The 27,326-nt window shown below is 41.7% G+C and overlaps 1 protein-coding gene across 29 annotated transcripts in view; it reads left to right on the top strand.

Moving 5' to 3' along the window:
* Positions 1 to 6,146: 6,146 nt before the first annotated feature.
* The window catches only part of SLMAP (sarcolemma associated protein), a 163,129-nt gene continuing 141,949 nt past the window's right edge, over positions 6,147 to 27,326 (top strand). For all 29 annotated transcript variants that reach the window (XM_074957700.1, XM_074957701.1, XM_074957708.1 and 26 more), the window contains exons 1-2: positions 6,147 to 6,249; positions 6,376 to 7,843. In XM_074957700.1, coding sequence (XP_074813801.1) covers positions 7,646 to 7,843 — 198 coding nt within the window. In that variant the 5' untranslated portion in view covers positions 6,147 to 6,249; positions 6,376 to 7,645. The remainder of the gene's footprint in view (positions 6,250 to 6,375; positions 7,844 to 27,326) is intronic.

The raw sequence follows: 27,326 nt of genomic DNA, 5'->3' as shown, positions 1-27,326 counted from the left end.
GGGCAATGTCCTCGTTGTTGAAGGAGGAGAGGGAGAATGTCACCTTTGCCTTTTCCAAGTGGCACATGTTCTGCAGGTGCACGTAATTGGCACTACCTGAGTACAGGAATACTTGCTAGCCTATCACTGGGATGTGGATGTGTCCCATCACAGGGAGGAAGTTCTGATGATGAAAAGTAGAGAAGGGTGTAAGCAGAGAATTCCTGCCAAATAGGATTTTTTCTTTGAATTTTTTAGAAAGATCTTACTTAGAAAGGAAAGAGGGTTTGAGGAAAGAATCAAAGGAAGAGAAAAATCATTGGTGTTTGTAGGCATTTGAGTCAATCAAGATGAAGAAATAAAGTTCATTGTAAAGGAAGATGGCAGAATGGAATGGAAAATGCACATGTAGTGGAGAAATTCCATTAATTATCATATTTAAGTTCAATGTATATATTCAGAGGTGAAAGTAAGCCGGTACGCTCCTGTACGGCGTACCGGCAAGCAGCAGAGGCGAATTATATGGGCTCGTGGCTCCACTAATGTTCAGGGCTGGGTTACCCACCTGGTCCCACCTGCTCTCCCCCCCCCCCACCCCGTCTCCCTGGGTCCAGAGCAGAGTGTCCCTGTCTCTCCCCTGCAGCACCATGCTGCCTCCCTGCATCAACTGCCGCCGCAGGATTCTAGTGCCCCCTATTCAAAAGTGGCAGGTCAGGCTGCCCTTCCCCTGCCCTTCCCCCTCAGATCCTTCCATTTTCCAGCGGGACCCTCCACCAGTACAGTCGCCCTCCCTGACCGCAGTCACCGCTCCTGCCCCATGCTGGGCAAGGGGCAGCCCCATCCCCCACCCCCAATGAGGCTACAGTGAGGGGCAGCAGCAGTGGATGAGGTGCACATGTGATGGCAGCCCCCCTGCTCACGGCACCCACCACAGGGGAGGTGAGGGAGATTCCTGGACCTGAGAGGGGCCCTAGGAGCACATGCAGTGACAGTGGTGGGGGTGAGTGTGCTGCTGAGGGGGAGAGGGGGTTCCCTCTCCCAGAGCTCGCTACTGCCAGGGGGAAGAGGGCTGGGGGGAGTCCTCCTTTCTGGCTCCAGGCGTGGGGCAGCCTCCCTGCACCCCAAACTCATCCCCAGCCCTGCCCCACCCCAGAGCCCATACCCCCAGCCAGAGCCCTCATCCCCCGACACCCCAACCCTCTGCCCTAGCCCTGAGCCTCTCCAACACCCCAAACCTCTCATCTCCAGCCCCAGCCAGAGCCCTCATCCCCCCCGCACCCTCTGCCTCAGCCCTGAGCCCCCTCCCACACCCCTCATTCCAAGCCACACCCCAAACCCATCCCCAGCCTCACCCCTGCACCCCCTCCCATCCCCAACCCCCCCTCCCAGAACCTGCACCTCCTCCCTCCGCACCCCCTCCCATCCCCAAACTCCCTCCCAGAGCCTGCACCCTGCACCCCTTCTGCACCCCAATCCCCTGCCCCAACCCAGGGCCTGCATTCCAGACCTCCTCTCCCCCCACCCAAACTCCCTCCCAGAGACTTGGGCAGGTGGGGGGGGTGGACTTTTGGGGGGGGGGCAGAGCTTGGGCAGGGGCAGGTTCTGGGCACCACCAAAATTTCTACAAACCTGCCACCCCTGCTGGCAAGAGCCGGTGAGCCGTACCAGGACAGACCGGCTTCCCCAGGTAGCAATTTAAAGGGCCTGGAGCTCCCAGCAGCAGCTGGACCCCGGGCCCTTTAAATTGCCACCAGAGCCCCACTGCCGGAGCCCTGGGGTAGCAGCAGCAGGGCTCGGGTGGCGATTTAAAGTGCCCAGGGCTCCTGCTACCGCCCTGGGCCCTTTAAATCACCGCTGTAGTCTCGCTGCCACTATGCCAGGGCTCCGGGGACAGTTTAAAGGGCCCGGGCGGTAGAGGCAGAGGGAGCCCCAGGCCCTTTAATAGCCCCTGGAAACTGCCGGAGTCCTGGGGTAGTGACGGCGGGGCTCCCGGGGCTACTTAAAGGGTTCGGGGCTCCCGCTGCCTCTACGACCCTGGGCCCTTTAAATAGCTGCTGGAGCTGATTTAAAGGGCCCTGGAGGGTAATGGTAGACGGAACCCCGGGCCCTGCTGCTGGACCCCCTGGGCTCCGTCGGCAATTTAAAGGGCCCGGGGCTCTGCTGCAGTAGCAGCAGCTCGAGCCCCGGGCCCTTTAAATCGCCCCCAAACCCCAGGGCTCCCAGCCAACTCTGCAGATGGGAGCTCAAGGAGTGATTTAAAGGGCCCGGGGATTTAAAGGCCTTGCCTCTTCCGGTAGAGGCCACACCTCTTCCGGTTGCGGCCCCGCGCCCTCCTCAGGACTCCAGAGTACCGGCAATTCCTTTAAGTTACTTTCACCCCGTATATATTTATAACTTTATAGTTGTAGCTAATTTAAATACCCAGTGCTATGGTATTCTTCAGATAGCAGCCTTTTTACTTAAAAAACAAACACACAAAAATAAATGAATAAAAATAAATGTTTTCAGTAAAAGCAGAATGAGGGAGACCACACAAAGAAAACCAGCATGTGGGTATTTTTGAGGTGTTCAGTACCTCTCAGAAAGTGTCCCTCTCTAGGTCCAGGGTAGAAATAGGTGGATGGGTATTTTTACCCATCAGAATGTGCAGTTGTAGATTGCTTGCCAGGAATAAAGATGACTGACTGGCTGGCACATGCTTAATTTAGGCAAACCACCCTTTGCCACACGTGGCATAAAAGGCAGTAACATTTGGCAGCCATATTAGGTATGGGCAAAAGTGGCCATTTTAGTGGCCATCTTAGTTAAAGTCAGGAAGCCCATAAAATTTTATGGATGACAGCCATCATAGCTAATGGCAATAAGGCCACACTGTATAACCATATTGCATGAGGGAAATGGAAAGGAGGGCACAATCACATTTCTCTTTCTAGGCAGTTGGTGTTTATGTGAGGCCAATGGAATGAAGAGGCAGTTAAGTCATAGCCACACCTGCCTAGGAATTTGGCCTAAGTGTCTCGGGATAGCATGGAGTTTCTCAGGTCCTAAGGACTGCCTCAAAATCTCAGCATCTTTTGCTGCAGTGGCCCCCATGAATTCCAAATTAACTGTAACCATTTAGGGAAAAGATCTGGGCGTTATGTGCAACTCAGTGGAAAGATCTGATTATTGTGCAGTGGTGATCAAAAAGGAAAACAAATTATTTGGCTGTATAAGGAAGAGGTATTCACACTGGAAGTTGTGAGCATTTGTCTGGGGGTCATGACCACCCTGCCTTTTCGAACTGCAAAATGGGAAGGGGCTACCAGCTAGATCCTAGCTAAATGGGTGGGATGTTGCTGATATACAGGTCCTAATATGGAAAATTGGCTTGCAGTTTAGAAAAGGTTCAGAACTCCTGGTATAAGAATGATATCGAAAATAATATTATAGCACAATTATATAAACCAGTAGTACACACTCACCTGGAAGAATGGTCAGCCAATGTCAAGTAGGACACAGCAGAAACAGAGGGGTCCAGAGACTGGCAATGAAATTAAATAGCAGCATGGAGAGACTTCCATATGGAAAGAGATGAAAAGAATAGGATTTAGAGAGGAGATGGATAAGGCCCCAATCTCTCAAATACTTAACACGTGTTTATTTTACATCAGTGGGGAGATTTTGGCAGAGCCCAGGCTGAGAATTGGACAGCTATGCTCCCTTATCTCCTTTTTTACTACACTTGCTAACTTTAAAATGTCCTTATATCTGCTTCTCGTCTCTAAATCTCTTTCCTCAAATGAATCTAAATTCTGCTGCACTTTCTACCGCTTCCTCCCTCTCCCTGATCTCCTTTATTTTCTTCCTACTTTCATACAGCATACCTTAACACAGTAGCCTAGATAATAAAAACTCGCTAGAGAACTGATTTTCAACTTGTGGTATGTGGACCCCAGTCACATGGTATATGGGTAAATTTGAGGTATAGAGTAAGAATAACAATCCACTAAAAATCGTTGATGACAATTATGAAGGCGGTATGCCAAATACTTTTGAGTCTTGGAAGTGATAAGCAAGGTCTTGAAGTTTGAGATTCATTTGTGTAGATCCATCTTGCTTCTACTATGACATACCCATTACCCTTTTATTTCCCAAATCATGCCCTCTTGTTTTTCACCTTAGATTTGACTTCCCTGTCCCTGACTCCTTATTTGATTCACTGTCATCTGGCTTCTACACCCTCCACTCCCCTAAGATCACTTTTCTTGCCAAGCGCAAAGACCTTAGCTTCATTTTTTTTTTTTTTTTTTTTGGTTTGACCTTTCCGTTACTGTCAATCACTCCCTCATCTGCTTCGGCTTTTGATTCATCCAGTTCCTCCCAACGTCACTGACTGTTCACTATGTCTTTTTCAGATGGTTGTGTCTCATTCTCCTCACCTCTCTCCAATGGCATCCTTCAAAGCTATGTCGTTGGTTCTCTCTTCTTTCTATATACCCTGCCACGGAATGATCTTATCTGCTACCATGGCTTCAATTTCTAGTTCTTTAACCATCTTTTGCTAGATTGCTTTAGAGAGGCAGCATAGCCAAGTGAATAAACCACTAAACTAGGACTTGGGAAACCTGGGTTCTCTTCTTGACTCTGCCATCTTCCTTGCTCTGTGCCTATCTGTAAAATGGGGATAATAATGTTGACTTCCTTTCTAAAATGCTTTCAGACAGGCTTCTGAAAAGCACTATATAAGAGTGAGGTGTTATTATATTGCTGGTTAAGGTTATGAGTTTGGTATGGAAATTTTTAGTAAATTTCACAGCAGAGGTGTGGGGAAAAATAAGTAAGTCACTAAATAATGTAGGTTTTGCTACATCAACATACACAAGAATATAGCGTAGGTACTGAAAGGTGAGTCTGGAATGTGTTGGAGAGAGAGCCAACCTCCGCACTAATCCTGCAGGAGAAGCTCCTTTCCCATGCGACTAGACCTGGCTCCCTGCTCTGGGAAATGCAACCTGGTGCATGGGGTCACATCACAGTATCACTCAGATTTGGCTTGCCTGTCCCAATGGAAATGTGAACGAGACAAACCTGAGTGGTGTTGTGACCTCGTGCCAGGTTTCCATGCCACTCAGTTGGGGGGGGGGGGGCCTAATCAAATGTGTTTTTACAGTCATTTCCAATATTTCACAGACAATTCAAATTCATGATTTCTGTGATCACCATGACCTGTGACAAAATTACAGCTGTATTTGATGACTCACCAATCTCTGTTCTCTCCTGGCCTTTCCTCTTCAATTCAGTCATGCTAATGTCTTTTCCACATCTTATTCTGTAGCCATCAGAAGCTGTGATTGCACTGAGACACTCCAAAATATAGACTTATTGCACAACATTTAGCAAGTAAGTGCTGTAGGTTTCATGTCATGGCGGTAAGAATGTAAAAGTTGAGGCTAAGGCAAGAAGATATAGAGGGAACACAGGGGGTCGTGAAGGGAGGAACTAAATTTTTATGTGCATGAAAAGTACTCTTAGGTTTTTTAAGTGCAGTCCTGCCTTAGAGCTTTATTTAAACTAAGATGAAATGCAGCCCCATGAAACGGGTGAGTTTTTAGCAACTTCCCCACTGTGTGTGTGGAGAAAGGGCATTGGGGCCCTGCTCAGCCAGACTCACTTTCAGGGGCAGCATCTCTGAGTCCTGACTGCGCCACATTCTAACCTTTCCTCAGTGGAACCTCCCTCTCCAGCCTTGGGGCGATGGCTTTTCCCCTCCTCCTCCTCCTCCTCCTCCTCCTCCTCCACCTCCACCTCCATCAGCCCCAGAGCAACAGCCCCTCTTCTCCGGGAAACGTCCCTCCACCGGCTCTTCACAGAGCACAACATTCCTCTTTGCCAGCCCCTCAGGGAAGCCTCTCTCGGCCCCGCCCCACGCCACACCCTCAAAGCGCCGTCCCGGTTCCCCTCACTTCTTCTCACCCCCTCCCCCACCCGGAAGCGGAGCCCACAGGAGACATCAGGGTCAGGGCTGCGGAACAAAGTTCCGCCGGGGCTTCATTTGCCACAGCACGCAGGTGCGCGCGCTCCACATCGGCGCACTGCTGTGCGAGCGAGCCCGGCGCTTGCGCAGGAGAGGGTAGGCGGTCGCTGGCGTATCCTTCGGTCAGGCTCAGTTCACAGCGGCTCCTCCCTCTCCCGAGTGCCAGCCCTCCCTCCCCCCTTCCTCTCCCCGGCAGCGCGGCTGCTACACCGGGTAGGTTTCCAGTCACTATGGCGGCGGCTGCTGTTGGGAAGGTAAGAAGGGAGGGAGAGGAGCGCTCTCATGCCCCTCTGCCGTTCGCTGGGCCGGGGAGCTCCGGGCCGGGGGAGGGGGCCGCCAGGCCGGGGCTCAGCCTGATCGGGTTTGTTTTGGTTTTGCAGGTCAGAAGAAAGTTTTCGTTGTCGGCGGCCGCCTGAGAACGACACTGAGCGGGAGGCATCCGGGCCCGGCTTCCAGGCCTCCCCCGCAGCCGGAGCAGGGCCAGCCCCGCTGGGCCAGCGGAGACCCTGCTCCTCAGGAGAGAGCGACAAACGGCATCCCGATGCGCAGCCACCTGCGGAGACCCTGAGCGGAACAGATCCCTCCCCCTTTGGCCAGGCGGCGGGAGACCTCCGGGAGATTCCTCCCTGAGACTTATTGTAGCTAGCCCCCGTGAGAGACACCCCTCCGCCCTCCTAAGGCGGCCCGCCTCACTGAGACATCCACCCCTGCCCCCCGTCTGAGGGGCAATCCCTTCTTCTGTCAGCCCAACCTTCGTGAGCGCCTGCAAATCCCCTGGCTGCCACTCTTCTCCCAGTTGAGGAGGCCCTCACCCCTTCAGTTCGTCCTGGAAGACCCTTCCTCTTAGTTTCTCCGGGGGTGGAGAAGAGTTTGAAGCACCTCTCCACCCTTTATCAAATTCCATACCTGAGTGGCCAATTGCAACTCTAGCCTCAGGTCAGCTTTTTCTGGTGTAGGGGAAGAGAACAGTGCAGCTTTGCTACCTCTAGTCGAGGACCACCCACGCTACTTTATCTTAATGTCTGAAGAAGATGAAATGTGGACTGCCATGTGGATCAACTAAACTGACTGTCTTTTGTGGAGCGAATGCTTCATACGCATTCTCCATCTCTTGATCTGGGCTGTGAGGCTGGCTGGATGCTAAACGTTTTTTATCCCCTGGCTCCCGACCCCTAAATCTTTCCTTGCTTTCATGCTGCATTGGTCAAATTTTTGGTAAGTGCCGTTTACAGAAGAAGAAAAAAAAGAAGGCAGTCTGAATCCCCAACACAAGTATTTGTGGGTGACTCATCTACTTGGATTTAAAGACATCTCCACCTTTGGGGAGTCTTGCTTCTCTTCTGTGAAGTCAGATGTTTGTTCCTGTTCTTCCTGATGAGCATGGATTGAAAGTTGCGCCTTCTAGATTTTTTCCAGGGTGCTGCTGATACAGTTAAAGGACATAATGGGGCTTTTTCACTGGATTATTGCCAGGATCAGTTTACACACTGCAACAATGAGTTGTTAGGCATCTCATGTACAGGTAACATTTGTCCTGCTTTAATGTAAAATTGTGGGGGAGATTTGGGATAAAAATTTTTGGAAGGCAGTCTGGATCAGGAAGAGTTTCTCTTCATCCCTGTTTGGCGTGACATCCCCAATCTGTCCTCGATGCCTTCAGCCTTGGCTATCTTCACTTGCCGCCCGAACTCTCACCCATTTCAGGAGCGTCATGTCTACCTGGATGAGCCTGTCAAAATCGGCCGTTCAGTGGCTCGCTGCCGGCCAGCTCAGAATAATGCTACTTTTGACTGTAAAGTGTTGTCCAGGAACCATGCCCTTGTCTGGTTCGACCACAAGACAGGCAAGGTAAGTCCGTTTGTGTTTGAAAGGGGGAGAATAATTAATGAAATACTAGATTATTTTAATCAAGGGTTGGGTTTCTGCAAGTTCCTGTAAACTGCAACTGGCTTGAAGTTTCCCTCTAAATAGTCATATGGTCACATTTGAAGCAAGTAAGGTGTATGTTGTCATCAGGAATTCTGATTTTCAGTTAAATTGATAAAGCCCTGCTAAAGGAAAAGCTTGAGAACAGGATTTTTTAAACATTATAAAAACATAAAATTGTTAGCAGAGGGAACTGGTGAATTCTGAAGATTGCCCATGTTCATTGTTCATTCCTGTGAAAGCATGATGTCAGAAGTCTTATACTATGTAATACAAAAACTGAAATTATAAAACCTGAAAAAGTTACCGTAAGCAAATGTTTATTTTGAAAACTTCTTACTTTAAATTTAGGTTGCATTTCTCTAAGCGAATTGTTGTTTTTCCTAAAGCACAGTTCATTGTGTATAAACAAATGTTGAGTCTTTCTACTATGTACAGCGTATTTTATATTCGGTAAAAGGCTTACAATTTTAGTGGTGAACATGTCATTTTGAGCAACTGTCCCAAAAACAAAGCGTTATAAATGGCTAAAATCTGTTTTATATGGTATTCTATGTACTTGCATTTTTGAATGTTGGACAAAATTTTAGTCTTAACTTATGTGCAATCAGGATAACATTAGCTGCAATGATTATAATGAATGGCCTATGAAATCTGCTCTCATTGCTAGTGAGATGGAGTTAAAACATGCAGTGTGTTATCTTAACCTGGGCCTAGCCTTCTCAAATAAGGATGACGGCTGTCATAAAATGTTTAGGGGCTTTGTAATACTTGTTTTGTCCACTAGGGACTGAACTGGGTTAACCAAAGCTATTTTGCTTAAGCTGTCATGTTAAATTTCAATTGCTAACTAATAGCAAAAGCTGTGCTTTGTGCACAAGCTTCAGTCAGTCAAAAAGCAATGTGCTTTAAAAATATGTATTAAAAATTCCCTGGCCTAGTGCTTCCTTATTTGCTGCTGTTCAGGTTTGCACTCTGATGCTTCTCTTTGGGGTACTTTTCAATAATTCAGTTAATTCTAATAGAATAGTCAGGTAACCAACTGTTGTTTAAAATTGTGACCCAGCATAAGGAACCACATGGTGCAGTAAGAGTTCTTAAATCTTCTAATAATTACTATATGTTATTCAGTACTTAGGCATGATGGGACAAGCAAAGAGTTTAATTTCTTAAGGCTGGGTTGTGTCATGACTTTGAAGTTGCTTACACATAATTATCACAAACTGCTATTTATGTGAATTAATATTTTACTGGATTTTTTTTATATTCTGCATAATGCAGTATATGAAATCCATTCTGGATCCTAACATCAGTCTATAAAATTTAATGTTTTCAATTTGAGATTATATATGTGGTCTTTCCTGTTTTTTACGTAGTGGGTTGGACTCAGTCACCTAAAATGTCTGTTCCAATCTAGTCTAGCATTTCTGATGACATTTTTTGCATATAATGCCTTCCATCCAAGTTTCTCGGTGCTTTACAAACATAATTAAGCCTCACAACAACCTTGTAAGGTCAGTGAATATTTTTACAGATAGTTAAACTGATGCACAGAGCAACTTTGATGTTGGGCAAATCAACTAAATGGATGGCAGAGCTTACAACATAGGCAACTGAATTATTTTTAATCCAGAGTTGTTAGTATTAGACTCACTAACAGAAATCAAATAAACGAGTTTTTAAATTGCTTTATTTTCTTTGCATGACTCTGGATTTGTAGTGGTTTACTTAATCTTTCATATTTAAATTACAGGTCTGGATTTGCCCAAATTGGTAGTGAATAAAAGATGTAGGGATTTGATGGTGGATGGGCCTGTAACATATGAGGAGCTGGCCTTGGTTAAGTACTTCTGGACAGATGTCCACATAATAAACCCATAACCGTAACTGGTAATCTTGTTGGTAGTTTTGGCAGATACCCAGGAATGAATGGAGAATCCACTACATTTTCTTTCTTGAAGGTGGTCCTTCTGAAACAGGGTTGAAGCATGCTGGTGTAACAATGTGGGGCAACTTGAATTGTATACTTGTTGTGTGGCTAAATGGGGGAGTTCAGTCTCAGGGTCTGCTTGAAATCCTATATGAGCAATAAATTGCAACAAGTTAAGGTGGCTTTTGGGGGTGGAGGGAGAATGTAGTTTTAATGATATCACAACATGATTGCCTACACCCCAGTCCCTTACAATCTGGCCTAGCAGCTATGACTGGGCTGGTGTCCCCAAGTCAAGGACAGTCATGAGGTGGGTAGTCAATGAACAAGGAGTTGGAGTAATTCCTAGAGGTGGGAAGGACAGGCAGGAGTCAGGATCAGCATCAGGCTGGAGTTGGAGACTGGAGAACAGAAAGTGAGGTGAGCTCTGGAGTTAGACTTCTGGCCTACTGCATAGTTGTTTAGACAACATTCTGGGACACCATCCAGGGTTAAAGAGTGACAATGGGCCAATCAGAAGGCTGCAGGATGCTGTCACTCTGGACCTTTTGGGCGACACTTCTTGCGGTGCCTAGTCTTCACAGTGCTCCTTGGCTTTGTAGGACCTCTCAGTGGCGATGTGATAACATTAGCTATCCTAAACTCTGCAGACTTGGGTTCTAGTCCCAAGGATTCTTACAACAATAAATAAAAACACTGTAGTGAAAAGGCAGTTGAAGACAGATGCATATGGTCCTTGAATTTTCCTTTATGATCAATCACAAAAATATTCAGCTATATTGCTTATAATTCCTTACTCTTACAGAATCTGCAGTGCTTGCACAGTGCAAAGAAAAAACACAATAATTACATAATTAAACATGCTAGTAACATTTGCACACACACTGAAATAACAAATGGTTAGCAGAGCCAGCCATTATAATAACCACTCTTACCCAGGAATGTCATTAGCCCACCAGTGATCTAATGTCTTTGTCTTACTGATTAACGTAATATGTAATCATTTCTCGGAAGCTTGCAGATGGAACAGAATACCTTATTAAGTCGACCTTTTGTGACAGTTTAGGCAGTAATTTTAAAAATATTTTATAATGGGGAGAGATTTTCATAGAAGTGCATCGCAAGGGGCATAATGATTTGAGGTACCAATAAATTAGACTGATTTTTAAACAGGAAACCATAATTTCAATCATCAACTTTAATTTTATTTTGCATTTGTGCTTTTGCTGTTTTTATTTAAAAAAAAAAAAAGTTCATTTTCGATTGGTAACCAGTAAAACACATTGATGTGCAAGTAAATATAGTCTTTACAGCAAACTTGGTGCTTTTTGGTAACCAGGAATCTAAATTATATTTATACACATTTATTTAAGCAATTATATACCTCACTAGATGTTTATTCAGATTTTTAATTTTTAGTTGTGTTAGAAATGCATCATTCACCATTTTCTAACAAGATTAATTTTCTACTTGTATAGTGTCAAGTATCAGGGGGTAGCCGTGTTAGTCTGTATCCACAAAAACAAGAAGGAGTCCGGTGGCACCTTAAAGACTAACAGATTTATTTGGGCATAAGCTTTCGTGGGCTAGAACCCACACCCCATCATCTCAGGCATCGGCACTCTTACAGCAGGGTTATCTGGCTATTTGGACTCTGTCCTCAGGCCCTACGCTACCAGCACTCCTAGCTATCTTTGAGACACCACCGACTTCCTGAGGAAACTACAATGCATTGGTGATCTTCCTGAAAACACCATCCTGGCCACCATGGATGTAGAAGCTCTTTATATCAATATTCCACATGAGGATGGACTATAAGCTGTCAAGAACAGTATCCCTGATGAGGCCCATGGCACACCTGGTGGCTGAGCTTTGTGACTTTGTCCTCACCCACAACCATTTCAGATTTAGAGACAACTTATACCTTTAAGTTAGTGGCACTGCTATGGGTAGCCGCATGAACCCACAGTATGCCAACATTTTTATGGCTGACTTAGAACAGCGCTTCCTCAGCTCTCGTCCCCTAGTGCCCCTCCTCTGCTTGCCCTACGTTGATGCCCCTTCATCATCTGGACCCATGGAAAAGAAGCCCTTGAGGAATTCCACCATGATTTCAACAACTTCCGTCCCACCATCAACCTCAGCCTGGACCAGTCCCCACAAGAGATCCACTTCCTGGACACTACAGTGCAAATAAGTGATGGTCACATAAACACCACCCTTTTCCGGAAACCTACTGACTGCTATACTTACCTACATGCCTCCAGCTTCCATCCAGGACACATCACACAATCCATTGTCTACAGCCAAGCCTTGAGATACAACCGAATTTGCTCCAATCCCTCAGACAGAGACACACACCTACAAGATCTTTATCAAGCATTCTTAAAACTACAATACCACCTGGGAAAGTGAAGAAACAGATTGACAGAGCAAGATGGGTACCCAGAAATCACCGACTACAGGACAGGCCCAACAGGGAAAATAACAGAACGCCACTGGCCATCACATACAGCCCCCAGCTAACACCTCTCCAGCACATTATCAACTATGTACAACCTATTCTGGAAAACAATCCCTCACTCTCACAGACCTTGGGAGGCAGGCCAGTCCTCGCTTACAGACAGCTCCCCAACCTTAAGCAAATGCTCACCAGAACTACATACCACACCACAGAAACACTAACCCAGGAACCAATCCCTGTAGCAGACCTCGTTGCCTACTCTGTCCCCATATCTACTCTAGCGACGCCATCAGAGGACCCAACCACATCAGCAACACCATCAGTGGCTCATTCACCTGCACATCTACTAATGTTATATATGCCCTCATGTGCCAGCAATGCCCCTCTGCCATGTACATTGGCCAAACCAGACAGTCCCTACATAAAAGAATAAATGGACATAAATCGGGCATCAGGAATGGTAACATACAAAAGCCAGTAGGAGAACACTTCAGTTTCCCTGGACCTTCTATAACAGATTTAAAAGTAGCTATACCTGAACAAAAAAAGTCAGAAACAGACTTCAAAGAGAAACTGTAGAACTAAAATTCATTTGCAAATTTAACACCATTAATTTGGGCTTTATTAGGGACTGGGAGTGGCTGGCTCATTACAAAAGCAGCTTTGCCTCTCCTGGCATTGACACCTCCTCATCTATTATTGGGAGTGGACTACATCCACCCTGATGGAATTGGCCCTGTCAGCACTAGTTATTAACTTGTGAGGTAACTCTCTCTTCTCTTCATGTGTCAGTATAATAATGCCTGCAACTGTAATTTTTCACTCCATGCATCCAGTGAAGTGGGTTCTAGCCCACGAAAGCTTATGCCCAAATAAATCTGTTAGCCTTTAAGGTGCCACTGGACTCCTTGTTGTTTTTACTTGTAATTTGTGTCAACTCTCTTTGGATGAAAATTGGCATTCAGTAAAAAGTGGACAAAAGCCAGCATTTAATTTTTTTATTAGAAAATGACCTTATGTGCTGGACACACAAGAAAAAATTTACCAAAACATGTTTTACATTTAAAACTGACTTACCTTTTAAAAACCATTTGTAGTTAGTGAATTGATGTCACCATGTCCTTCAGGATTTTACTACAGGGCGAATTCCTTCTCTCACCTAGTCTTTATTCATAGATTGGAAGAGGGAGAACCAGCTTTCCTGCGTTTTTCAATCCTAATTGGTTTCTCGGTTTGTGCTCTCTGTACCTGTAGAAGAGGTGACTGCTGGTTTAGCACTTCAGCAAGCTCTGATTCCAGGAGCCTAGTCAATGGCTTGACTTTCTTTTGAAACTTGGTGGCAAACATACTGCTTGCATATTTTTTTAATTTAATTTAAATACTGTTAACTGTGTTTAGGTCTTAATTTAAATTTTCAATTTCAAATTAATTTAAATAGTTTTATTTTTTTAAGAGAACTTATTTTTATCCATCCTGGATACCAAGCTTATTTGAGAATGACTGGTTGCCATACTGGTTTTGAGGCTGCTACATATGCTACACTAAATCACTGTCTAAAAACGTCGTGGAACTTTTTGTTGAAAGATTTCAGTACCATACGCTGTATAGTGTGCTTTACATATGTGTGAAAAAGCTCCCTGCTCAAAGAAACTTACATCTATGTAAGACTAAAATGGTACTAACAGTATTAAAAAAAAAAAAAAAAAAAATGGTGTGTGAAAGTGGGGACAGGTTTTGTGGGAAATGAGTAATAGAAAGCCAAGTGAAAATAGGGTTTAAAGCACTGGTTCTCAAACTTTTGTATTGGTGACCCCTTTCACATAGCAAGCTTCTGAGTGCAACCCCCCCCCCCCTTATAAATTAAAAACACTTTTTAAAATATATTTAACACCATTATAAATACAAGAGGCAAAGCAGGGTTTGGGGTGGAGGCTGACAGCTTGTGGACACCGACCTCTCTCTTTCTCCCTCCCCCCATGTAATAACCTTGCGATGAGAACCCCTTGTTTAAAGGGTCACGTGTAACTAAAATCTGCACTTCTGTCTGAAAAAAATTGCTGTTAGAAGTAACACTGAAAAAAAATTACTGTTAGAGGTTGCACTGAAGATCACTGTGACTAAAAGGGGATGGGGGAAAAAAATCTTTTTAAAAGTTTCTTTTTGTATTTGGCAGCACTCTAAGAATAGTCAGTTTTACTGTTTTCCTCGTGTAGACAGTCATGCCCTGCTTTGCTTGTGGGCTTTTCACTCAAAGGTAGAGAGGAAAGAGAAACAAAGTTTTTAAATCATAAAAACTGGTCTCAAGCTTTTGGGGACAAGTTCTACCCGAAACTATTTCTAACTTATTTTTTAAATATTCTATTACAGATTGAGTCATCACTTTAAGGAGGGATTGGAAAGAGAGAGTGGGTTACTTGACACATGGGAAGTGAGAGAGAGAGAGACTAAGTCTCTCTGAAATTTTTAATAAAATAATTGTTCAGCATCCCTTTACTTCCACTTCTAAAACCTACCCATAATATATGAGCTGTTCACATGTAAAAACTTTTTAAAAAACCTATTTCATTTTAATACAGTCTCAAACCCTCTAACAACTTTTGCCTTGAAAAATTGCAACTTCAAATACTGTAGAACTCTGGGTGTGACTTCTTCCCGGCTGAAATGTTGGAACACTTCCAATTTAGAGTGAAAGTCCTTGGTGGAACCCTGAAATTCCCTTCAGATATTTAGGCTTTCAAAAAGGTCCATTCACCAGAGGCTTTTAAAGAAACTGATTAGCCATAGGGTGAGAGGCAAAGTATTGTCATGAATCAAAAAACATGAGATCTAAAAAAAGAGTTAGGAATAGGTGGTCAATTTTCATTAATGCAAAAACTGAAGTGGGTTGCCATGGGGTTCCATACTAGGAGAGGTGGTGGTCAGTGCATGTACAGTCTGGAAAAGGGGTTGAGTAGTAAGGTGACAAAGTTTTCAAATGTAAATTATTCGGTTAGTCAAGTCCAGAGAGGACTATGACGAGCTTCAGAGGGACCTAACCATGCTAAATGAATGGGTAGTGTGATGGTAGTTTAAGTTTTAATGTTCATAAAGGAGATCAGGCTAGATGACCTGGTCTTAAAAATCTATGGGGGAAAAATAAGTCATGCACATTGGAAGGAAAAATGAGAACTAATAATTTAGATACTGGTGGGGCATATTAACAGTATCCGCTCCAGTAAAGGACCAGGCATCACTGTGGACAGATGAATGAAAACCTCTGTCTAGTGGCAGCTGAGGCTTAAAAAATAGCAAACAATGTCAGGATACATAAGGAATGGAGAAGAATATAGAAATATTATAACACCATTATATAAAGCAATGGTTTGCCATCATCTGGAATACTATGTTCAGTATTTATCACTCTGTTCGAAAAAGGATTTTGCTGAATGAGAGAGCTCACAACACAGTGTTAAGAATAATATGAGCATGGAAAAATGGTACAGAGAAGGTAGCAGGAGTTTCTGAATGAAACTGAAAAGCAACAAATTCAAAAACTGATAATAGGAAATAAGTTTTCATGTAACACATAATTAGACTATGGAACTCATTGCCGCAGGATGTCATGGAAGCCAAGAACTTGGAAAGATCCAAAGAGGGATTAGATACTTGTCTGAATGAACAGGATATCCAGAATTGTTGCAGTAAATACCACTTAAAAAGTTTTAGTGGGAAATAAAACATCGAATCTCTCAGGGTTTAACTAGTCTCTAATTATTAAAAGTCAGGAGTTTGCCTTGTGGGGAGCAGATTATTACATTATGATTTGTTCAACCTTACTCTGAAGTATATTGTGCTGACTGCTGCTGGAGACAAGATACTGGATTAGCTGAACTAGTGATCTGACCTAGTATGGTAGTTCTTATGTTTATTTTCCCTTTAATACTCCTGCCTTGAGGCTGTGGTGTTCTGTTCTCAGCTGGAAAGAAGTCAGTTACAAGTATCTTTTAGCAAATTTCAGTGCTGCTGTTTATTTGTGTTGAGTGGCCCTTGTCAAGTAAATTGAGGCATTTCCTCTTCCACACTTCCAAATGTTGACCTTTATCCCTAGTGATGAGGGTGATATTTCAATTCCCAAGAGAAGCATTCCAGTAAGAAGATGAAATCTGATACTCCTCTCACTTAATTATTTTATTGTTGTTTTTTTATTATTATTTATTTATTTATTTATTTATTATTATTATATGTCTATTCTATTCTGTGATCCCAAATAAATTATCCAAATTGACAGTGGTGTAAGTAAAAAGAATTGGGTGCATAGAGTTCTTAATTTGACCACACTTTACTGCTATCACAACATTTGTTTTCAAATCTAGAGTAGATGGGGTGCCAGCCATGAATGATTGAAGTCAGTTATTGCCTCCTAATCAGGATTTCCACAGAGAGATACCAACTAGAGCTGTTGCCAGAGAACTAATACCGTAATTTTTGGGGCTGATGAATTGCAATCATGGAATATCAGTCCTGAGCTAGGAATACCAACATGTTGATTAGATTTTTTTTTTTTTTTTTAATTTGTGTACTGGAATGAGATTTTACAAGGGCTGTAAACCCTTATGTTTCAGGCTTAGGAAGAAAACCTCCCCTATGGACAGGTGGCAGCTATTTTTTTGTACGTTCTTTGAAACATCTGGTACTGGTCTGATCTGGCATGGAAATTCTTGTGTTCCTAAGTCGTGCCTTGGTATAGTGCTGCTTTTTCTTAATTTTGAATGAGCAATTATTCACAAATGGATTTAATGCAATGTCATTATTCACATATACCTGTTGGAGGTGTGTATTAATGTATTCAGTATATTTTTGCACCAAAAAAAAAATATTGAAAATGTTGACTGCTATGTATCATATTGCCTTTGCATTCTTGAATTGGTTTTCTCATAACGGTAGATGCTTGCTGTAGGGTACGTGGGCTCTTTCAGTGTATCTGCTGCATAGTCAAAGCTTCAAAAATGGCTTGAGTTAATGCTGTGAAAATGGAAAGAGAAAGCTCTGCCCCATGTAATTGACTGTAACAAGTAGTATACATATAATTTTAAAAACTGATTGTTCTACAATAACACTTCAGACTATTAAAACTGAATAATTTAAAATAGGCTTGTTTCACTATGTTTGCAGTTAACTCTGGTTTTCTGTAAGAATAACCTATGTGAAAAGGTTGTCATTTTGGTTTCAAATCAGTTATACTTCCTGGTTAACATGTGGTGTTTGGGTTGTTTATATTGGGATTACAAACACTACAGGTGGATGTTCATTTGCAGGAATTGTCAGCCCACTCTCATTGGGCAAAAGATGCCCACATATTGAGCTTTTCACCCAGAGCATCTCCATCACCAGTCTTAGTGTAGGGGAAAAAAAGACAGTGCTGACTGTTCCTTGCTGACAGCTTCTTTCCCTTATGCAGCTCTTCCTGTTTGCAGTGGAAGAGCTTATTATCTAAAAATGTTTCCAGCATTGCATTTTCAGCAACTGTCGTGAACAGGTGGCCCTGTAGGAATGATAAACAAGTAATGGTGATGCAGTAACTGTTCAACTACATTAGACACTAAACTAGATTTTCTGTAGGTATTGTCAATTTTGTGCATATGTTCTGTGAATGGGCTTTCATAAGGCTGCAGAATCACTGAGGGTATGTCTATTTTGCAACTAGGCACAGCAGCTGGCCCATGCCAGCCAACTTGGGCTTGCGGTGCTCAGGCTGTGGGACAGTTTCATTGCAGTATAGGCTTCTGGGCTTGGGCTAGAGCCCAGGCCCCAGCTTGAGTCCAGAAGTTACACTACAATGAAACAATCCTGCAGCCTGAGCCCTACGAGTCTGAGTTGGCTCTCACAGGCCAGCTGCAGGGTTTTTATTGCAATGTAGACATGCTCTTGGTGTCTGGTAGCTAATCCAAACATCTTGTACTGGGTGTTGTGGGGGGAAAAAAACCAAAACAATCTTGAGCACCAGGCAGATCTCCTGGTTTTGTAAGATCGGGCTTCTGGCCCTCATACTTGTTTATAATAACCACTTATTGAAATTTTGTGAGACACACCTCAGTAGCATTTCTCACAGGCTTTCTTCAGTTCAACTTTTTGCTTTTCCTTATTTTGCAGATTTTAGCTGTGATAGTTGACTGAACTGCATTCCAGGTGTTTATGGGTTTTTGGTGGTTTTTTTTTTTATTTTTTTTTTTGTGGGTGTGGGTTTTTTTTTTTTTTTTTTAAATGCACTGCATGTCAGTCACAAGTGGTCCTAGCAGTGCTATTCTCTGTTCAGCTAAGGTTTTTTTCTGCTATTTCCTGGTGTTTTGAGGAAATTGCAGCCTTGCAGCAAAAAGTGGGAGTGGCATGTAGATTATCTGTAAGGCAAGTTTTCTAAATGTCAACAATATTTTGTGGTATGTGTGACTCATTTTACATTTTAAAACTGTTTCTGTAAATATTAATCTTTAAGAACCAATTATTTGAGATATTTAGTGTTTTGAGTTGTGTTTTATTGCACCTGGGACCAGATATAGTGGTCTTGTTAGGGGAAAAAACTAGTAAAGGTACTCCAAATTTTTGAAGATGTTAACACATGAACATTTCACAAGGATAAATTCCTTATCACAGTGACTCTTAAGCTGTGGTTCATGGGCCAGCAGTGTGGGTGAGTGGTGGGAAATCCCTTTCTGAACACATGACACAAAGCTGAAATGAGCTTCAGGGCTGTTGAGCCCTCCCCCTTACTATCATAAGCACCTCTGTTGTACAATCACATTAATACACTTGTCCAGCTCTCTGTCCCTAGCAGAAATCTCCTTCTGATTTCCAGCCTGAATTTGTTCATGCCCGGTTTATACCCATTTGTTCTTGTCAATGTTGTCCTTTAGCTTAAATTGCTTTTTCACCCTCCTTGGTGTGTGTTGCCCTGATGTATTTATAGAGAGCAATCATGTCCCCTTCTGTAATCTTGTTGCTAGGTTAAACAAGTGAAGCTCTTCTAGTTTCCTCTCATACTATAGACTCTCCATTCCCCCTGATCATTCTGCTAGCTCTTTTCTGCGCCTGTTCCGGTTTGAATTCATCTTTCTGAACATGGATGAGGATAATTGTACACAGTATTCCAAATGAGATTTTACCAGTGCTTTGTGCAATGGCATTAATACTTCTCAATCTCTACTGGAAATGTCTCGCCTGATGCATCCTAGGATCACATTGGCCTCATTCACAGCTGAATCACATTGGTGGCTCATAGTTGTACAGTGATCGAGCAACATACCCAGGTCTCTCTTTCTCCTTTGTCATTTCCAACTGATGAGCACCCGGCTTGTAGATGACATTTCTTCTTATTAGACTCTAAGTGCATGACTTTGCCCTTCGTACTGTAAAATTTAATCCCATTTCTGTTAGTCGAGTCTTCAAGGTCATCCAGATCTTCCTTTCTAATTTTCTGTTCCTCTGTATTGATGAGGCCTCCCAATGGTTGTATCATCAGCAAATTTCATTAGCATATTTCTACTCTGTATGCCACAGTCATTAATTAAAAATATTGAATAAAATTGGTCCCAAGACCAGTTGTTGAAGAACTCCCCTAGTAACCTTCCTCCAGTCTGATAGTTCACGTTTCATCACAACTCATTGCCTTCTCCCCTTTGGATAGTTCTTTATCCACAGTATCATTATTATACAAATTCCCAACTTTGCTAATTTAACTGATAATAGTACCATGTGAAATGCTCTACTGAAGTCAAAGTATATTAGACCTACAACAGAAGCTCTGAATTATGAACACCTCGGGAACGGAGATTGTTCGTAACTCTGAACAAAAGGTTATGGTGGTTGTTCTTTCAAAAGTTTACAACTGAACATTGACTTAATATAGCTTTGAAACTTTACTATGCAGAAGAAAAATGCTGCTTTCCCTTTGTTTGGTTTTTTTTTAAGTAGTTTATGTAACACAGTACTATACTGTATTTTGTTTTGGGTTTTTTATGTCTCTGCAGCTTCCTGATTATGTACTTCCAGTTCCAAATGAGGTGTGTGGTTGACTGGTCAGTTCATAACTCTGGTGTTGGTAACTCTGAGGTTCTACTGTACTTCATTACCCTTATCTAAAAATTGGTGGTTTTCTCAAAGAAGGAAATCAGGTTTGTTCACCATGATCTACTTTGGCAAATCAGTGTTGCATTATATTCCCTTTACTGTTTAATTAAATTCATGGACATGTTCTTTCCTTCACAATTTGTTTTAAAACCTTGCATGCTACTGAGGTCAAACTAATAGGACTGCAGTTGCCCAGATCATTTTTTCCCCCCTCTCTTAAATATATGACATTAGATGTTTCTCCAGCAATATGCTGCTACCTCTGAATAGATAGATGTATTAAAAATCCTTGCTACTAGACTAGAAATCTCATGTGCCAGTTCTGTCAGTATTCTGCGATGGAAGTTATCTGGTCCTTCCCTTCTTTTTCCCCCTTCCCCCCAAAACCCCCGATTTGAGCTCTTTAAGCTTTCCTTCCACTTCAGATATGTTAGTTTCCAGCAGCTGTCCTGCCTTCATGCCTATGTTCCATATCATCATCCTGAGTGACAACCGAAGCAAAGTATTCATTTAATTTTTGGGCCATACCTATATTATCTTTAACCTCCGTCACATCCACTGCATAGTGGCCCAGCCTCATCCTTCCTTATTCTCTATTTATTTATATAATTTTAAAAAACTTGTAATTTATTTTAGTTTCCTTGGCAAGAGCTAATTCAGCTTGACTTTTAGCAATTCTCACTCTGTTCCTACATTTTCTAACCTCCAATAGGTGGCTTTTTGTGCCGATGAATCTCTTTTTCCATTCCTCGAAGCACTCTAATACTCACCTGGTGAATAGCCACCTCCAAGAGGGTCTGGAGTGTTCCCCTACTAGTTTTGTGGTTGACTGGTCAGTTCGTAACTCTGGTGTTCATAACTTTCAGGTTATACTGACCTAAAAATATCCATTTGTCATTTTAAAAAACACAATATGTATATCAAATGTTATCACTCTTCAACTTTTTGTATGTTGTTTGTCTTACCATCTAAGCTCTTTAGGGCGAGGACTGTGCCTTTGTCAGTCTTTATAGAGAATGTAGAATAGGCGCTCCAATCCTGATTGTGAGGACTCTGGGTGCTACTTAATAGAAATATTAAATACACAACCTTGTTTTGCACTTTCAAAACTATTGAGGCAGATGCAGATGGTGTACATCATCTTGCTAAGGAAATCTCCCAAAGACATAATGATTGCTAAAAATTATGTATCTTTTTGGAAAGCAATAATATCCAAATACTACTCTTCAAATATAGTGTTACTGTGATTGGTTATCTTATTTGAAACTCCTTCAAGGAACAGAAAAGATTTATAAAGGCAGAAGTCTCATCTTTTCTCTTAAGGCAGATTGAAATTGTGACTCGTTTGCCTCCTGATACTGACTTGCATTTCTTTGTAACACAAGCTGAGATGACTAGACAGAATATGCTGTTATAGAATCATAGGTCTATTCTGAATGTCTTAACTGTAAAAGATCAGTGCAGTCAGTCAGTCAACTGTATTTTTGTAAAACAACCTGCTACTATTTAAGCTGCTGTAGCGCTTCAGTGTAGACACTACCTATGCTGATGGGAAGGACTCTCGGATGGGTGTAGGTAATACACCTCTGTGAGAGGCGGTAGCTAGGTTGATAGAAGAATTCTTCTGGTGACCTAGCGCTGTCTGCAGCAGGGATTAGGTCAGCTTAATAATGCTGCTCAGGGCTGTGGATTTTTCATCAAGACAACTTAATTTTCTAGTGTAGAGAAGGCCTTAGAATCCTTATGTAAGTAACTGACTTTTTTTCTTTCCTTTCAAACTACAGTCCTTTTTTCAAAAGGAGAGTAAATAAGCTCTTTGGAAAGGCAGCTAGAAGTGCTGTTGACATTAGGCTTCTTCCTGCTATGTGAACTTGTGATGGATTCTTTATTTCGGTATCTGAGTTGTATATCCCCCATTTTACTGTAAAATCATTTGTATTCAGTATTTAAGATCTAATTATCTACATAATGTAATGTGAACTGTGAATGGAAACCAGTGAAAAGTTCTTAATCTCACTTGGCATTTAAACCGCCTTAAATTTCTGTACAGACATTACTGAAGCATTGTCAGATTCCATTTGTATAAAGTGTACTTTATTAAGCACAACATATCAGTAAAGTATTTTAAAACTCTTTTTTGTTGAAACTGAATTAATGAACTCGCATATGCGAAGTGCAATGCTAAGTTTATTTTTTGAAATGTGAGAAGAATAGTATTTGGTTATGAAAGCCTGTTGTGTAGACAAAACTTTTTAAAAAAATCATTGACCATGGTAGGCATCTCTAACTAATGGTTAATTTTAAAATGTCATTTCTTAGAGCTGTTAACTCTTACTACAGTTATAGGAATTTTTCTCAGTTAAATGTGAAATGGCTTTGAGGATAAATAGTTTTGATATTTATATATTATTAAGCTTTAGAATATATATTCAGCGTGGCTTGAGGGTCTTCCATTTTTGGAACTTTTCAAGTTTTGTTCATTAAAAGCTTAGTCACCGTCATCTTCCCCCCCCCCCCCTTTTTTTTTTTTTAAGAAGTGTTGTGTCCACATTGCAACTTACCACTGCAACTGACTTCTTCGCTAGTCTTGTCAGAGAGGTCAAACATTGAATGAAAATGGAGACAGAGTCACGCTAAGCACTAAAGGATTCATCCAGTGCAGACTCAAACATGCTAGTACGGAAGGGTAGAGAAGCTTTTTATGCTTTTTCCAAGGATATAGGACTTCAGGCCTATAGCTGTTTGCCTGGTGGGAGCGGCCCCGACAGTTAACCGGTTAAACAATATCATTTTCATCATTTAACTGGTTAACTTTTAAAAACAATATTTACATCCTTAGTTTCTGCTAAAATTTACTTGTTGGAAGAAAATGAAACATCAAATGAAAATACATGATTAGTTCTGTAAGAGTGGAAATAAGAGTACTTTCGCTTGATGGCTGTCAACCACTACTTCCTTTTTAAATACTCAAGGGGAAACTTATATTTTTTGTGTTCCTCTTCATTTGAACATTTTTTTCCTAGACTACACATACTAGAGAGAGAGAGCATGAAAGCCAGGAATACACATCTACACCAAAAGGAGACCCATACCTTCACAATCTCTGAAGCAACAGAAGAAACTTAAATGTAAGGATAGCAATGGGGACAGTAAAATCATGGGACAGTAAAATCATGCCCCAAAGCTATTGCTCCAGTTTTTTTCACAACTTTGTTATTGTCAAAGTTCAACACAACACAGATGCCTAACAGCTCCTTAGGGTCTTGTCCCACTCTTGTCTTCCAGGCTTTGCAGCCCTTACAGGCTTGCTTTCAGGATTTCACACTCTTCCTGGCTGAGACTTCTCCCCACAGGCAGCTGCTGATTCCTGCAAATGTCCCTTTCCCATCCTTCAGAGGTCACCCTCTCAGCTGCTGTACCTAAAACACAGGAAGTCCTATATATGACTTCCTGTACAGTGCATAACTGGGAGGAAGCATGTGACCTGCAACTCAGGCTCTTTAAAACCAGGAGCTGAAGTGTTAGTACTTTTGTGATTGAAGAGAAATATTTTATCAGTTTCTTGCAGAAGCATAGTCTATTTAAGGTAACAGTTTGCTGTGATTTTGCTGACATGAGTGCTTGTTAGCCATGAAATATTCCTACTTCCATCTAATGATGAATGAAGTTAAAACCAACTTCAGCTATTCTGGCATAGTTTTGTGATTTATTATTCAGCCAACCAGTATCCTATGTTGTGTGTGACATAGTAAATGCTGATAAGAGGAGAAGAGTTCTGATGGACTTTTAATACAAAAGTGATTGGGCTTTTTTATTTTGCTCAGCTGACCAAATGAAGGTACTCGTCATGTATCAACTTGACTCCTTCGTCCCCCTTTCCCACCCAAACGCAGCTTTATTTTGGACCATCTTGAGATGTTTGTAGTTGTACAACTAGTTGCCTTACATTCAGTATAAATACGGCAATTGTGCCACTTAAACTTTTTCCTGGGGTGTAAAAGAGAATTGTGGTGGTTTGAAAAGCAAGCCCTATCCTATATTTTATTATTGCCACTGGAATCTTTCCAGTATTTTAAAGATGTATCTTGCATTTTATGTATTAGAGTTAGATAAGTTTGTACTGGAAGGTTCTTATAGCCTGGAGATCTCAGTAATAGGAATTTTGGGGTAAGAACTTAGTTTAGCTAATAATGTAAATGCAAAAATTGACTCTTATTTAAGACTAAATTCCATTTCTATCTATTCTTCTGGGAAGAAGGTGATCAGGGTAGTATAGGCTTAGGCTGTACGTTGTTAATCAAGTAATATTGTCCCTCTCTGCTATTGTCTCTAATGACTACTCCTGTTTTTGAAATCTAAAACTTGGGAACTATACCTGTGTACCCCCTTTTCTTTGTAACTGCAGTGTTTACAAAGGCCCGCAATATGAAATCTTCACTACTTTCCTGTATCTTTCAAAACTACATCTGCTCAATGGATTTACGAATCTTACTTTTATAATGGCCTTAATCATACAAAACAGTTTCAGAGATTAGATCTTGTTGGTAATTTTGTATCTCGTGTTTTAACTTGTTAACTGATGTTTAAAAGCAATTTTTATAATATTGCTGTAACAATTGGGAGCAAAAACTTTAAACACTTTGCAATATTTAACTTTATATTATTTTTGTGTGTGTTCAAGTATTAAAGCAGAGTGGAGACTTCAGTAACCCATTGGACTCTTACACAGCATACAACTTTTCATCTAGAGGCACGTTTTTAATAGTGAGTGATCCTTATATTGGTGTACTTTTATAATTGTGACTGAGAAATTACTCTAAAAATTGAATACAATAGGGGTTTATTGCCCAGTGTTGTGACCACATGGGTCTGATTACTAATATTACTGTACCATGTAGATACACTGCACGCTAAATCCAGGCTCTGACTCAAGTTTGAGTCCAAACCCTCCTTCCATCCACGTGCAGATCAGTGTGATTGAGGTCAGCAAGCACTCAAGACTTGGGTCCTAGGACCCTGCTGGCAGGGTGGGTCAGAGCCTGAGTTCTTCTGTGACTTGGGTCCAAGTCTGGTGGTGGTTCATATGGTGTAGCTGAAGCTGCAGACTGGAGTCAGAAGTCTGCATATTCTAGTATGGACATGTTAACATGTTTGAGACCTGGGTCTGGCAATTTTAAACCCAGATTTACAGTCCAGTGTAGACATTCAAGCATGGGCTTGGAAGCACCAGGTCTACAAGCCTGGGTCCTACAGACTGGGGTTTACCATGCAGTGTCGGTATATGCTGTAGTCATGGACTGGGACTCCAGGTCCCTTTATAGCCTTTAGGTCAAGGTCCACCATCTGTATCTGGGTCTGGGACACGCCCTGGCTACCTAAGTGATATTTGTACCTCCTCATTGCTGCTGATAGATTTCTTTACTGATATTACTGGGATTGAAGCAACTGCCAGATTTTTTTTTGCACAGAATCAGTGTCAGAATATTATGCCACCACAATGTTTGCAGCAGTGCTACATCTACAAGCCATTTTGCAACAATATGATGATCTAATTGACTTGCAACATCCCAGTGCTGTGTCTTAACCTTCAGTAACACCTGAAAAATTGTACTGTAGGTGTCTGTCTGTGAGGCAACAGTCAAGATGTCTTTTTTTTAAAAAAAAAAAAAAACATAAATTGAAATATTTTCAGTATCCACTTTAGGAATTGTAATTTACACAGTAGTTCTCTCTGATCTTCCTATTTAAAAAAAATCAGAATATTGTTACTAGTTAATACTTTGTTTCATGATGTGCTTCTGACTTATTGTCTATTTCAGAAATGCATAGTTTTAGAATCATGGGCTATGTAGAAACTAGTTGATTTCATTAGATGGGAAGATTTTTTTTTCATAAAGAAGGTGTAGATTTGGTGACATGGGTGCAATGTTATCAGAATTTCAAATAAAGCATAAAACAGTGCACTTTCTGTGACATGGCTCTTAACCATTATTTGTCCTATTATTTTTACTTGGAGTGAAGAGCTTTTTGTAAAGCTTATGTAGGTTTTGAATGTTTCAGTTCCAGTTTTTTAAAAAATATTTGGCAACATGTGATAGTCTTTATATTCTGTATATTTCACAAATACGAATTATTCCCTTTGTTGTGGCATATTGTTCTTCCATATTTTTTCAGCAAATCTTGCAGTCGTTTCATTGTGAACAATAGAGAACTTTTTATAAAAGTTCTTGAAGTTTCTGATCCATGTATATTGTATACTGTGTGTTCGTTTACTCTTAGAGAAGTGAAAGTGCCTAGAAAACATACTTTAAAAATTCCTCAAGAGTTTTTGCTTAATGAATTTATTGTATTTCGCATTTACCAAACAGAATTTTTTTTTCCTGTGGTCTGGACATGCCTGTTCTCTAGAAGATTTTTTTTTATCATCATCATCAGCAGCAGCAGCAGCAGCAGCAGCAGCAGCAGCAGCAGCGGATCATTGTAGAAATCATTTTTAATAATAGCATTTTCTGCTGCTTAGTGGAAGATAACAGAATTAGGACTATCTAAAGAAAAATCTTCTTACAGACATTGAAAGCTTGACTGCAGTACTAATAACACATGCACGTACATGCTCTGAAGTGGCAGAACTAAAGGGAAAGATTTATGAATTTATGTATGTATGTATGCATTCAATGGTTAGTTCATCTTTCAGAATGACTACCCAAGAGCGTAGGTTTTCAAACAGCATTACTCCTATTGGAGAACTTGATTCCCTGTATTATGCAGTATTTTACTAGGTGTTCTTACACTACATCAGATGACATCATGCTAAGACTCTTTTCTGTTCAGGTTGTTTATACTGAACTCCTCACTATTTATCAGCTGAGCAATGTACAGGTCAATCTCTCCATATTCAAATAAATCAATCA

Source organism: Natator depressus, chromosome 7 (genome assembly GCF_965152275.1).
Source record: "Natator depressus isolate rNatDep1 chromosome 7, rNatDep2.hap1, whole genome shotgun sequence".
In the NCBI taxonomy this organism is placed as follows: domain Eukaryota; kingdom Metazoa; phylum Chordata; order Testudines; family Cheloniidae; genus Natator; species Natator depressus.
Note: the sequence above shows the minus strand (reverse complement) of the source record. Positions and strands in the feature narration are given on the sequence as shown.